Source organism: Oncorhynchus clarkii, unplaced genomic scaffold (genome assembly GCF_045791955.1).
Source record: "Oncorhynchus clarkii lewisi isolate Uvic-CL-2024 unplaced genomic scaffold, UVic_Ocla_1.0 unplaced_contig_6320_pilon_pilon, whole genome shotgun sequence".
Classification (NCBI taxonomy): Eukaryota; Metazoa; Chordata; class Actinopteri; order Salmoniformes; family Salmonidae; genus Oncorhynchus; species Oncorhynchus clarkii.
Genome location: NW_027261141.1, coordinates 225,611 through 240,000, shown reverse-complemented (window position 1 = coordinate 240,000; position 14,390 = coordinate 225,611). Strand labels below are relative to the sequence as shown.

The window sequence follows — 14,390 nt, the reverse complement described above, 5'->3', positions numbered from 1 at the left end:
ACCATAAAATGATTTGTGGGACCCCGTAGTTAGCTCGACACACTGCTATTGTAACGTGTACGCTAATTAACGAGAAGCGAGGGAGTGAATTTAATAAATAAACTAACTAGGAACAAAACAAGAAACACGAGCAGCGTGAGGACATTCAACAGAATCAATAACGCCTGAGGAAAGAACCAAAGGGAGTGACAGATACAGGGGGATGGTAATCAGGAATGCGATGAGTCCAGGTGAGTCTCATGAGGCGCAGGTGCGCATAACGATGGTGACAGGTGTGCGTAGTAATGAGAAAACTGTCGATAACGAGCGCCAGAGAAGGGGAGCAGGAGTAGACGTGACAGCCGTTGCTTCTTTCTGTACGGAACATTTACGGGAATTTATTAATCCTGTCCCAAACTGGAACTATTGTAGGATTCTATGAATATGTAAATTAGGGCTGTCAAATGATTAAAATAATGAATCACAATTAAATTGCATAATTTTCTGTAGTTAATCGTGATTAATAAAAAAATAATGAAATTGTTGAAATGTTGACTCTAATTCAAGATGTTTACAGGGATACTTCTATTTATCTACTGACCCAGAGTCAGATGAGGCTCTTTATCTACTGACCCAGAGTCAGATGAGGCTCTTTATCTACTGACCCAGAGTCAGATGAGGTCCTTTATCTACTGACCCAGAGTCAGATGAGGCCCTTTATCTACTGACCCAGAGTCAGATGAGGCTCTTTATCTACTGACCCAGAGTCAGATGAGGCTCTTTATCTACTGACCCAGAGTCAGATGAGGTCCTTTATCTACTGACCCAGAGTCAGATGAGGCCCTTTATCTACTGACCCAGAGTCAGGTGAAGCCCTTTATCTACTGACCCAGTCAGATGAGGCTCTTTATCTACTGACCCAGAGTCAGGTGAAGCCCTTTATCTACTGACCCAGAGTCAGATGAGGCTCTTTATCTACTGACCCAGAGTCAGATGAGGTCCTTTATCTACTGACCCAGAGTCAGATGAGGTCCTTTAGCTACTGACCCAGAGTCAGATGAGGCCCTTTATCTACTGACCCAGAGTCAGATGAGGTCCTTTACTACTGACCCAGAGTCAGATGAGGCCCTTTATCTACTGACCCAGAGTCAGATGAGGCCCTTTATCTACTGACCCAGAGTCAGATGAGGCCCTTTATCTACTGACCCAGAGTCAGATGAGGCCCTTTATCTACTGACCCAGAGTCAGATGATTCCCTTTATCTACTGACCCAGAGTCAAATGAGGCCCTTTATCTACTGACCCAGAGTCAGATGAGGTAGGGAGAGTTTGGGGTAGTGGATGTGTTATGTGGAAGGAGGGTGGTTGGGATATGGTAACATTTTTGTACTTACATTGATGTGCATTTTCTTAAACTTATAACTTGTGAAAATAATATATAAAAAAAACAAACAAACAGTTTTTAACTGCACTGCCCCTTTAAATCTTTTGACCTGAGAACTACAACAAAGACTATAGCTAAATGGAATGGAAGTTCTGTTCTGATTAAAATCAATGTGGGAAACCAGAGTGTGCAATCTAAACATTCTCATTTGATTAGTTAGTTAGCTAGCTAGCTAACATTAGCCTAAACAGCTAGCTAGCTAACATTAGCATAAATAGCTAGCTAGCTAACATTAGCATAAATAGCTAGCTAGCTAACATTAGCATAAATAGATAGCTAGCTAACATTAGCATACATAGCTAGCTAGCTAACATTAGCATAAATGGATAGCTAGCTAACATTAGCATAAATAGCTAGCTAACATTAGCATAATTGGCTAGCTACTTCAGTGCAAATTCTTTCTTTTTTTTGCTGTAATCTAAAGAAATGCCTGGGAATGTGTTTATAGTTTAACTTTCTGTAACTTTTCCTTAAAACTGCCAACTGAGCTGCCCACTGAGCTGATACCAAGAGCACAGCAGAGCAAAGAGCATGTTGTGTGTTGCGCTCAAAACGGTCCGTGAGGAAACAAATGCCTTTTGGATGAAAATAAAAATGGAGATGCGATTAACTGCGGCCCCTTCAAAAAATGAAAACAATGTACGGTGATATAAAAACAATTTGCTAAAGTTAAAGCGTTATTAACACATTAACGTGGACAGGCCCTAAAGTATAAATAATCATTCATTTTTTAACCTTGGCTCCTACCAGTTGTGACGTTGGACACATCATCATGCATGGACCCTGGGATCCCGGTGAACGGTGTGCGGTACGGCCATGACCTGGCCATCGGGTCCACAGTGTCGTTCCAGTGTGACCAGGGATACCGGCTCAGTCATGAGGAACCGCTGGTCTGTGGGAAGAACCACTGGTGGAGCCATCCTCTGCCCACATGTGACGGTATGTTAGCCTCTATAACAGGGGGATTTACAATCTGACCCCTACAAGGTCCGGACAACTGCTGCTTTTCTGTTATACCTAATCATTAATATCACCCACCTGGTGTCCCAGGTCTAAATCAGGCCCTGATTAGAGGGGAGTCACCCCACCTGGTGTTCCAGGTCTAAATCAGGCCCTGATTAGAGGAGAATCACCCCACCTGGTGTTCCAGGTCTAAATCAGGCCCTGATTTAGCCAACACCTGCTCTAGCCAACACCTGCTCTAGCCAACACCTGCTCTAGCCGACACCTGCTCTAGCCAACACCTGCTCTAGCCGACACCTGCTCTAGCCAACACCTGCTCTAGCCGACACCTGCTCTAGCCGACACCTGCTCTAGCCGACACCTGCTCTAGCCGACACCTGCTCTAGCCAACTTTGTCAGAATGGTTAGCCGAATAACAGACAGATCTTTGAACAGGGTTCATATAATAGTATTCATATGGTTCAACCAACTCGGTCGTACCTTTTCACATGTGATGGTATATAACTAAAGAGAAAATAATATTTTTGTTGTCGTCCCTCTCCTTACATATTTGTGTTTATTGTATAGGATAGAGAAAGAGAAGATAGTGTGCTGAAATAGCAGTGGTCTGTATTGGTACACAGCAGTTCAACTGGTAGACCACACTAGCAGTGGTCTGTATTGGTACACAGCAGTTCAACTGGTAGACCACACTAGCAGTGGTCTGTATTGGTCCACAGCAGTTCAACTGGTAGACCACACTAGCAGTGGTCTGTATCGGTCCACAGCAGTTCAACTGGTAGACCACACTAGCAGTGGTCTGTTTTGGTACCAGTTCAACTGGTAGACCACACTAGCAGTGGTCTGTTTTGGTACCAGTTCAACTGGTAGACCACACTAGCAGTGGTCTGTATTGGTACACAGCAGTTCAACTGGTAGACCACACTAGCAGTGGTCTGTATTGGTCCACAGCAGTTCAACTGGTAGACCACACTAGCAGTGGTCTGTTTTGGTACCAGTTCAACTGGTAGACCACACTAGCAGTGGTCTGTATTGGTCCACAGCAGTTCAACTGGTAGACCACACTAGCAGTGGTCTGTTTTGGTACCAGTTCAACTGGTAGACCACACTAGCAGTGGTCTGTTTTGGTACCAGTTCAACTGGTAGACCACACTAGCAGTGGTCTGTATTGGTACCAGTTCAACTGGTAGACCACACTAGCAGTGGTCTGTATTGGTACACAGCAGTTCAACTGGTAGACCACACTAGCAGTGGTCTGTTTTGGTACCAGTTCAACTGGTAGACCACACTAGCAGTGATCTGTTTTGGTACCAGTTCAACTGGTAGACCACACTAGCAGTGGTCTGTATTGGTACACAGCAGTTCAACTGGTAGACCACACTAGCAGTGGTCTGTATTGGTCCACAGCAGTTCAACTGGTAGACCACACTAGCAGTGGTCTGTTTTGGTACCAGTTCAACTGGTAGACCACACTAGCAGTGGTCTGTATTGGTCCACAGCAGTTCAACTGGTAGACCACACTAGCAGTGGTCTGTTTTGGTACCAGTTCAACTGGTAGACCACACTAGCAGTGGTCTGTTTTGGTACCAGTTCAACTGGTAGACCACACTAGCAGTGGTCTGTATTGGTACCAGTTCAACTGGTAGACCACACTAGCAGTGGTCTGTATTGGTACCAGTTCAACTGGTAGACCACACTAGCAGTGGTCTGTTTTGGTATCAGTTCAACTGGTAGACCACACTAGCAGTGGTCTGTATTGGTACCAGTTCAACTGGTAGACCACACTAGCAGTGGTCTGTATCGGTACACAGCAGTTCAACTGGTAGACCACACTAGCAGTGGTCTGTATCGGTACACAGCAGTTCAACTGGTAGACCACACTAGCAGTGGTCTGTATTGGTACCAGTTCAACTGGTAGACCACACTAGCAGTGGTCTGTATCGGTACCAGTTCAACTGGTAGACCACACTAGCAGTGGTCTGTATCGGTACACAGCAGTTCAACTGGTAGACCAGCCTGTCATCTCAATGAAGCTAGCCCGGTCTCATCTGGATGTGTCATCTCAATGAAGCTAGCCTGGTCCCATCTGGATGTGTCATCTCAGTGAAGCTAGCCTGGCCCCATCTGGATGTGTCATCTCAATGAAGCTAGCCTGGTCTCATCTGGATGTGTCATCTCAGTGAAGCTAGCCTGGTCTCATCTGGATGTGTCATCTCAATGAAGCTAGCCCGGTCTCATCTGGATGTGTCATCTCAATGAAGCTAGCCCGGTCTCATCTGGATGTGTCATCTCAATGAAGCTAGCCTGGTCTCATCTGGATGTGTCACCTCAATGAAGCTCGCCTGGTCTCATCTGGATGTGTAATCTCAGTGAAGCTAGCTTGGTCCCATCTGGATGTGTCTTCTCAATGAAGCTAGCCCGGTCTCATCTGGATGTGTCATCTCAATGAAGCTAGCCTGGTCTCATCTGGATGTGTCATCTCAGTGAAGCTAGCCTGGTCTCATCTGGATGTGTCATCTCAATGAAGCTAGCCCGGTCTCATCTGGATGTGTCATCTCAATGAAGCTAGCCCGGTCTCATCTGGATGTGTCATCTCAATGAAGCTAGCCTGGTCTCATCTGGATGTGTCACCTCAATGAAGCTCGCCTGGTCTCATCTGGATGTGTAATCTCAGTGAAGCTAGCTTGGTCCCATCTGGATGTGTCTTCTCAATGAAGCTAGCCCGGTCTCATCTGGATGTGTCATCTCAATGAAGCTAGCCTGGTCTCATCTGGATGGGTCATCTCAATGAAGCTAGCCCGGTCTCATCTGGATATGTCATCTCAATGAAGCTAGCCCGGTCTCATCTGGATGTGTAATCTCAATGAAGCTAGCCCGGTCTCATCTGGATGTGTCATCTCAGTGAAGCTAGCCCGGTCTCATCTGGACGTGTCACCTCAGTGAAGCTAGCCCGGTCTCATCCTGACGTGCTCCAGCCAACTCCTCTCTGCTGTGTTTGTTCCTTTGAATGCCAAACACGTAACCTTCTCTCCAGCACGGCACGGCAACCATATTCAGACCAATGTGCTGCACATACAGATCTGGGCGCAGGGTTTAAGGGTATTTATACGGTTCACCCAACACCTACTGGGCAGGGATTCAATTTTAATGTCACACCCTAGCAGTATTCCCGATGACGCTATACTTGTGTCCTTGAATTAATAAACAATCACTTTTGTTCCCGAAATGCACCATGGAACGTTTTAAATATTTCAGAGGCGTATTCGGTAGATCGTCCCAGTCACCACACCTGTACAGGGACGATGTACTGGAGAGAGGAGATTGGCAGGAGGTAGAGTCATAGGGCTTGATGTACTAACACACGTTATACTGTATTATCTATAAGGCCCACTACAGTTTACATCAAATTAATACATGATATAGAGGCAGAGTCTTCCTGCCACTCACCTCTCTACTGGGACAATATAATAGACATGGTTAGATAGTAGAGTCTTCCTGTCACTCACCTCTCTACTGGGACAATATAATAGACATGGTTAGATAGTAGAGTCTTCTAATCACTCACCTCTCTACTGGGACAATATTATAGACATGGTTAGATAGTAGAGTCTTCTAATCACTCACCTCTCTACTGGGACAATATTATAGACATGGTTAGATAGTAGAGTCTTCCTGTCACTCACCTCTCTACTGGGACAATATAATAGACATGGTTAGATAGTAGAATCTTCCTGTCACTCACCTCTCTACTGGGACAATATAATAGACATGGTTAGATAGTAGAGTCTTCTAGTCACTCACCTCTCTACTGGGACAATATAATAGACATGGTTAGATAGTAGAGTATTCTAATCACTCACCTCTCTACTGGGACAATATTAGAGACATGATTAGTTAGTAGAGTTTAGAGGTTAGGATGGTAGGGGTTAAAGGGTTAGGAGGTAGGATGGTAGGGTGTTAGGATGGTTGTTACTGAGGGTGAACACATGGAGACAGTAGTTTAGATGTTGTTAATGAGGGTGAACACATGGAGACAGTAGGGTAGATGTTGTTACTGAGGGTGAACACATGGAGACATTAGGGTAGATGTTGCTACTGAGGGTGAACACATGGAGACAGTAGGGTTGATGTTGCTACTGAGGGTGAACACATGGAGACCGTAGGGTGGATGTTAGGGAGACAGTAGGGTAGATGTTGCTACTGAGGGTGAACACACGGAGACAGTAGGGTAGATGTTGCTACTGAGGATGGACACATGGAGACAGTAGTGGAGATGTTACTGAGGGTGAACACAGGGAGACAGTAGGGTAGATTTTAGGGAGACAGTAGGGTAGATGTTGTTACTGAGGGTGAACACATGGAGACAGTAGTGTAGATGTTAGGGAGACAGTAGGGTAGATGTTATGGAGACAGTAGGGTAGATGTTGCTACTGAGGGTGAACACATGGATACAGTAGGGTAGATGTTAGGGAGACAGTAGGGTAGATGTTGCTACTGAGGGTGAACACATGGAGACAGTAGGGTAGATGTTAGGGAGACAGTAGGGTAGATGTTGTTACTGAGGGTGAACACACATAGACAGTAGGGTAGGTGTTAGGGAGTCGGTAGGGTAGATGTTAGGGAGACAGTAGGGTAGATGTTGCTACTGAGGGTGTACACAGGGAGACAGTAGGGTAGATGTTGCTACTGAGGGTGGACACATGGAGACAGTAGGGTAGATGTTGCTACTGAGGGTGAACACATGGAGACAGTAGGGTAGATGTTGCTACTGAGGGTGGACACATGGAGCCAGTAGGGTAGATGTTAGGGAGACAGTAGGGTATATGTTGTTACTGAGGGTGAACACATGGAGACAATAGGGTAGATGTTGCTACTGAGGGTGGACACATGGAGACAGTAGGGTAGATGTTGCTACTGAGGGTGAACACATGGAGACAGTAGGGTAGATGTTAGGGAGACAGTAGGGTAGATGTTAGGGAGACAGTAGGGTAGATGTTGCTACTGAGGATGGACACATGGAGACAGTAGGGTAGATGTTGCTACTGAGGATGGACACATGGAGACAGTAGGGTAGATGTTGCTACTGAGGGTGAACACATGGAGACAGTAGGGTAGATGTTACTGAGGGTGAACACAGGGAGACAGTAGTGTAGATGCTAGGGAGACAGTAGGGTAGATGTTAGGGAGACAGTAGGGTAGATGTTGTTACTGAGGGTGAACACATGGAGACAGTAGGGTAGATGTTAGGCAGACAGTAGGGTAGATGTTAGGGAGACAGTAGGGTAGTTGTTGTTAATGAGGTTGAACACATGGATACAGTAGGGTAGATGTAGTTACTTAGGGTGAACACATGGCGACAGTAGGGTAGATGTTAGGGAGACAGTAGGGTAGATGTTGTTACTGAGGGTGAACACATGGAGACAGTAGTGTAGATGTTAGGGAGACAGTAGGGTAGATGTTGTTACTGAGGGTGAACACACGGAGACAGTAGAGTAGATGTTAGGGTAGGGTAGAAGTTAGGGAGACAGTTGGGTAGATATTGTTACTGAGGTTGAACACATGGAGACAGTAGGGTAGATGTTAGGGAGATAGTAGGGTAAATGTTAGGGAGACAGTAGGGTAGATGTTGTTACTGAGGGTGGACACTGGGAGGCAGTAGGGTAGATGTTAGGGAAACAGTAGGATAGATGTTGCTACTGAGGGTGGACACAGGGAGACAGTAGGGTAGATGTTGCTACTGAGGGTGTACACTGGGAGACAGTAGGGTAGATGTTAGGGAGACAGTAGGGTAGATGTTGTTACTGATGGTGGACACAGGAGACAGTAGGGTAGATGTTGTTACTGAGGGTGGACACAGGGAACAGTAGGGTAGATGTTAGGGAGACAGTAGGGTAGATGTTGCTACTGAGGGTGGACTCAGGGAGACAGTAGGGTAAATGTTAGGGAGGCAGTAGGGTAGATGTTTTTACTGAGGGTGAACACATAGACTCCACTGGTACACTAGTATATCTAATTTCCCTCTACAGCTTCACATCAAGGCGTCCAATACAGAACTCCTGTCTGAGACCAGGTGTGCCAGACTCAAACCCACAAGCCTTGCCAACTAACGCTAGGCTCATGTCTTAGTAATGACTTCATGTAAGTGTGGCTTATTAATTAAACATTTGATATCATTTTGGGAGGTAGGGTTTGATTTCTGTGTGGTTTGCCTAGAGAGACTCGGCTGTATGGCAAATGGCACCCTTATTCCCTTCCCTATAGTGCACTACTTCTGACCAGGACCCATAAAGGGTAGTGCACTTACCATTAGGGATCGAGCTGAGGCCTCTAAGGGTAGTGACTGCAGCTGTACAGCTCCAGGCATCATTATCATCCTCCAAAAAAAAAACCTGCCTGGCATTCATTGACATTCATGACTTAGAAAACATGTCCTCCAGCCACCAAGTTCAACTTCAAATATTTGTCTGCCAGATTATGTGTTTCTGGGGGGCATCTGCATAGCGCCAGCAGCCGGGCCGGGTTTACAAGAACAAAAAACAAAAAAAACAGATTTTATTATTTTTTAAAAAATGTTTAAATTGTGATATTTGCCAAGTATTGTCCTTTAAAGAACACATGACCTTTTACAATGATAACAATACAATACCAGCCAGTAGAGAGCTGGTGGCTGGTGAACAACGGCTAATTAATGTGGATAAACTTTCAACAGGCTCTTGACATTAACACTGTGGCCCAGTCGACATTGAGAGGGGACTTTACCTCATTAACTTTGCTGTGGAGAAGATAAAGATCATATTGATGATGTCACTAACGAAGACATTGCACAGGATCATATTGATGATGTCACTAAGGAAGACATTGCACAGGATCATATTGATGATGTCACTAAGGAAGACATTGCACAGGATCATATTGATGATGTCACTAAGGAAGACATTGCACAGGATCATATTGATGATGTCACTAAGGAAGACATTGCACAGGATCATATTGATGATGTCACTAAGGAAGACATTGCACAGGATCATATTGATGATGTCACTAAGGAAGACATGCAAAATGTGTAGCTGATTTTGTAGAGCATGTTGCTCACAACACCAAGGGTTGCGGGTTTGATTCCTGTTGACTAACCAAACAAAAGTGGGTTTGATCCCTGTTGACCAACCATACAAAAGTGGGTTTGATTCCTGTTGACCAACCATACAAAAGTGGGTTTGATCCCTGTTGACCAACCATACAAAAGTGGGTTTGATTCCTGTTGACCAACCATACAAAAGTGGGATTGATTCCTGTTGACCAACCATACAAAAGTGGGTTTGATTCCTGTTGACCAGCCATACAAAAGTGGGTTTGATTCCTGTTGACCAACCATACAAAAAAAATGTTGGATAAAAGTGTTCGCTAAATTACATGTATCTTAGATGATGTATGCCAATAGTGGAGCGTGAGGAGGATCATAGCGTTAAGTTGATTAGTATTATCATCAGCATTGTGTATTAGCATCAGGCTAGTATTAGCATAGTGTATTAGCATCAGTCTAGCAATAACATTGTGTATTAGCACCAGGCTAGCACTAGCATAGTGTATTAGCATCAGGCTAGCAATAACATTGTGTATTAGCACCAGGCTAGCACTAGCATAGTGTATTAGCATCAGGCTAGCAATAACATTGTGTATTAGCACCAGGCTAGCACTAGCATAGTGTATTAGCATCAGGCTAGCAATAACAGTGTGCATTAGCACCAGGCTAGCATTAGCATAGTGTATTAGCATCAGGCTAGCATTAACATTGTGCAATAGCACCAGGCTAGCATTAGCATTGTGTATTAGCATCAGGCTAGCAATAACATTGTGTATTAGCATCAGGAAAAGCATTACCATCGACTATTAGCATAATTGTCTCTCGTCTCCAGCATCGTGCGGTGGGGACGTGAGAGGACCTGGTGGTATCATTCTGTCTCCTGGATATCCAGAACTCTACCCCAACTCTCTAAACTGCACCTGGACGGTGGAGGTCGGACATGGGAAAGGTAGGAAAGTACAGAATATGCGGTCCTTTTACTCAAAGCCCTTTTTTTATACAAATGGACCTACAGAACTATGAGAAGTGTGACAGTGTCACGTGTATGTCTCTGATAAAACTTACTTTTTTATTTATTTAACTAGGCAAGTCAGTTAACAACTAATTCTTATTTACAAGTGACGGCCTAGGAACAGTGGGTTAACTGCTGTGTTCAGGGGAAGAACGACTGATTTTTTTTACCTTATCAGCTCTGGGATTTGATCTAGCAACCATACGGTTACTGGCCCAACGCTCTAACCACTAGGCTACCCTGCCTAAATCTGTTGTATCAGATTTCACCATTCAAAGAGCTTTAAAAGTCCTCTTTCATTACTCAAGAAATCACAGTTGTAACATTTGAGCTAATACCCATAATCCCCCCAAAAATCTGATGATGTGATTTTTCTTTTTCTCTCCATTCTGCTCTGTTCAGGGGTCCAGTTCATGTTCCATTCCTTCCACTTGGAAGATCACCATGACTACCTCCTGATCACCGAGAACGGCAGCTTCGTCCTGCCTTTAGCTCGCCTCACCGGCTCCGAGCGCCCGGCGCCCGTCAACGCAGGCCTCTACGGGAACTACAAGGCTCAGCTTCGCTTCATCTCTGACTTCTCTATTTCCTTTCAAGGATTCAACATCTCTTTCTCAGGTAACAGAGGAGAGATATAGGGGGAGGGGAGGGAGGGAGGGAAAGAGAGGGAAAGAGAGGGAGAGAGAGAGAGAGAGAGAGAGGGAGGGATGGAGGGAAAGAGAGGGGTAGAGAGAGAGAGAGAGAGAGAGAGAGAGAGAGAGAGAGAGAGAGGGAGAGAGAGGGAGAGAGAGAGAGAGATTGGGGAAGGGAGAGAGACAGAGAGAGAGAGAGAGAGAGATTGGGGGAAGGGAGAGAGACAGAGAGAGAGAGACAGAGAGAGAGAGAGAGAGAGGGAGAGAGAGATTGGGGGAAGGGAGAGAGACAGAGAGAGAGAGAGAGAGAGAGAGAGAGAGAGAGAGAGAGAGAGAGAGAGAGAGAGATTGGGGGAAGGGAGAGAGACAGAGAGAGCGATTGAGAGTTCCTACATTCATTCAGTGATGAGATCAAACGCGTTAAGATCTTGGTAAAGCACACAGAGTAACATGTACTATAAGGAGAGCCATTTATCAGTGAGGGCTGGAGCAGGCTTAAGGGTGGACTGAAGCCCTGAGACTGATGATTCAGGATGGATCAATATTGTAAACCAAGGTCAAGTACAAGGAGACATTCAGAGATGGGCTGCATCCCAAATGGCACCTTGTTCCATATGTGGTCCACTACATTAGACCAGGGTCAATAGGGGAAGTGGTCCACTACATTAGACCAGGGTCAATAGGGGAAGTGGTCCAATACATTAGACCAATAGGGGATGTGGTCCACTACATTAGACCAGGGTCAATAGGAGATGTGGTTCACTACATTAGACCAGGGTCAATAGGGAAGTGGTTCACTACATTAGACCAGGGTCAATAGGGGAAGTGGTCCACTACATTAGACCAGGGTCAATAGGGGAAGTGGTCCAATACATTAGACCAATAGGGGATGTGGTCCACTACATTAGACCAGGGTCAATAGGAGATGTGGTTCACTACATTAGACCAGGGTGAATAGGGGATGTGGCCCACTATATTAGACCAGGGGCAATAGGGGATGTGGTCCACTACATTAGACCAGGGTCAATAGGGGATGTGGTCCACTACATTAGACCAGGGTCAATAGGGGATGTGGTCCACTACATTAGACCAGGGTCAATAGGGGATGTGGTCCACTACATTAGACCAGGGTCAATAGGGGATGTGGTCCACTACATTAGACCAGGGCCAATAGGGGATGTGGCCCACTATATTAGACCACGGTCAATAGGGGATGTGGTCCACTACATTAGACCAGGGTCAATAGGGGAAGTGGTCCACTACATTAGACCAGGGTCAATAGGGGATGTGGTCCACTACATTAGACCAGGGTCAATAGGGGAAGTGGTCCACTACATTAGACCAAGGTCAATAGGGGATGTGGTCCACTACATTAGACCAGGGTCAATAGGGGATGTGGTCCACTACATTAGACCAGGGTCAATAGGGGATGTGGTCCACCACGTAGTCATTGGACACACACTTATTGAATGAACGTTGTTTCCACATCATTTCAATGAAATTGAGTTGAACCAACGTGGACTAAATGTTGAATTGTTGTCTGTGCCTATTGGGTAGGGAACAAGGTGTAGTTTGGGATGCAGCCATCAAGAAGGCTGTCCAGGTGAACATCCTGAGGAGAGGACTACCATCCCCTATTCCCTATGTAGTTCACTACCTCACGGCCCATAGTGCTCTGCTTAAAAGTTGTGCACTATATAGGGAATAGTGGGGCATTTTGAAGCAGGCTGTCCTGGGGAATATCCTGAGGAGAGGACTGTAGTCTGTCTGTTGTTATGTCAGAGTTAATGGGACTAACTTCTCTCCTATCAGACTTAATGGGACTAACTTCTGTTATATCAGAGTTAATGGGACTAACTTCTGTCCTATCAGAGTTAATGGGACTAACTTCTCTCCTATCAGAGTTAATGGGACTAACTTCTGTTATATCAGAGTTAATGGGACTAACTTCTGTCCTATCAGAGTTAATGGGACTAACTTCTCTCCTATCAGAGTTAATGGGACTAACTTCTGTTATATCAGAGTTAATGGGACTAACTTCTGTCCTATCAGAGTTAATGGGACTAACTTCTGTTATATCAGAGTTAATGTGACTAACTTCTCTCCTATCAGAGTTAATGTGACTAACTTCTCTCCTATCAGAGTTAATGGGACTAACTTCTGTCCTATCAGAGTTAATGGGACTAACTTCTGTCCTATCAGAGATAATGGGACTAACTTCTGTCCTATCAGAGTTAATGGGACTAACTTCTCTCCTATCAGAGTTAATGGGACTAACTTCTGTCCTATCAGAGCTAATGGGACTAACTTCTGTCCTATCAGAGTTAATGTGACTAACTTCTGTCCTACAAGAGTTAATGGGACTAACTTCTGTTATATCAGAGTTAATGGGACTAACTTCTGTCCTATCAGAGTTAATGGGACTAACTTCTGTCCTATCAGAGTTAATGGGACTAACTTCTCTCCTATCAGAGTTAATGGCACTAACTTCTGTCCTATCAGAGTTAATGGCACTATCTTCTGTCCTATCAGAGTTAATGGGACTAACTTCTCTCCTATCAGAGTTAATGGGACTAACTTCTCTCCTATCAGAGTTAATGGGACTAACTTCTGTCCTACAAGAGTTAATGGGACTAACTTCTGTCCTATCAGAGTTAATGGGACTAACTTCTGTCCTATCAGAGTTAATGGGACTAACTTCTGTCCTATCAGAGTTAATGTGACTAACTTCTGTTATATCAGAGATAATGGGACTAACTTCTGTCCTATCAGAGTTAATGGGACTAACTTCTGTTATATCAGAGTTAATGGGACTAACTTCTGTCCTATCAGAGTTAATGGGACTAACTTTTGTTATATCAGAGTTAATGGGACTAACTTCTGTCCTATCAGAGTTAATGGCACTATCTTCTGTCCTATCAGAGTTAATGGGACTAACTTCTCTCCTATCAGAGTTAATGGGACTAACTTCTCTCCTATCAGAGTTAATGGGACTAACTTCTGTCCTACAAGAGTTAATGGGACTAACTTCTGTCCTATCAGAGTTAATGGGACTAACTTCTGTCCTATCAGAGTTAATGGGACTAACTTCTGTCCTATCAGAGTTAATGTGACTAACTTCTGTTATATCAGAGTTAATGGGACTAACTTCTGTCCTATCAGAGTTAATGGGACTAACTTCTGTTATATCAGAGTTAATGGGACTAACTTCTGTCCTATCAGAGTTAATGGGACTAACTTTTGTCCTATCAGAGTTAATGGGACTAACTTCTCTCCTATC

General features: G+C 44.7%; 1 protein-coding gene across 1 annotated transcript in view; it reads left to right on the top strand.

Annotated features, from left to right (window-relative positions):
• LOC139405210 (CUB and sushi domain-containing protein 3-like) overlaps nt 1-14,390 on the top strand; it is a gene marked incomplete at its 3' end in the record, with an annotated part of 429,588 nt that overhangs the window by 206,025 nt on the left and 209,173 nt on the right. Inside the window, exons 19-21 of the mRNA XM_071147639.1 lie at nt 2,173-2,361; nt 10,299-10,415; nt 10,881-11,096. Of these exons, the coding sequence (XP_071003740.1) occupies nt 2,173-2,361; nt 10,299-10,415; nt 10,881-11,096 (522 nt within the window). The remainder of the gene's footprint in view (nt 1-2,172; nt 2,362-10,298; nt 10,416-10,880; nt 11,097-14,390) is intronic.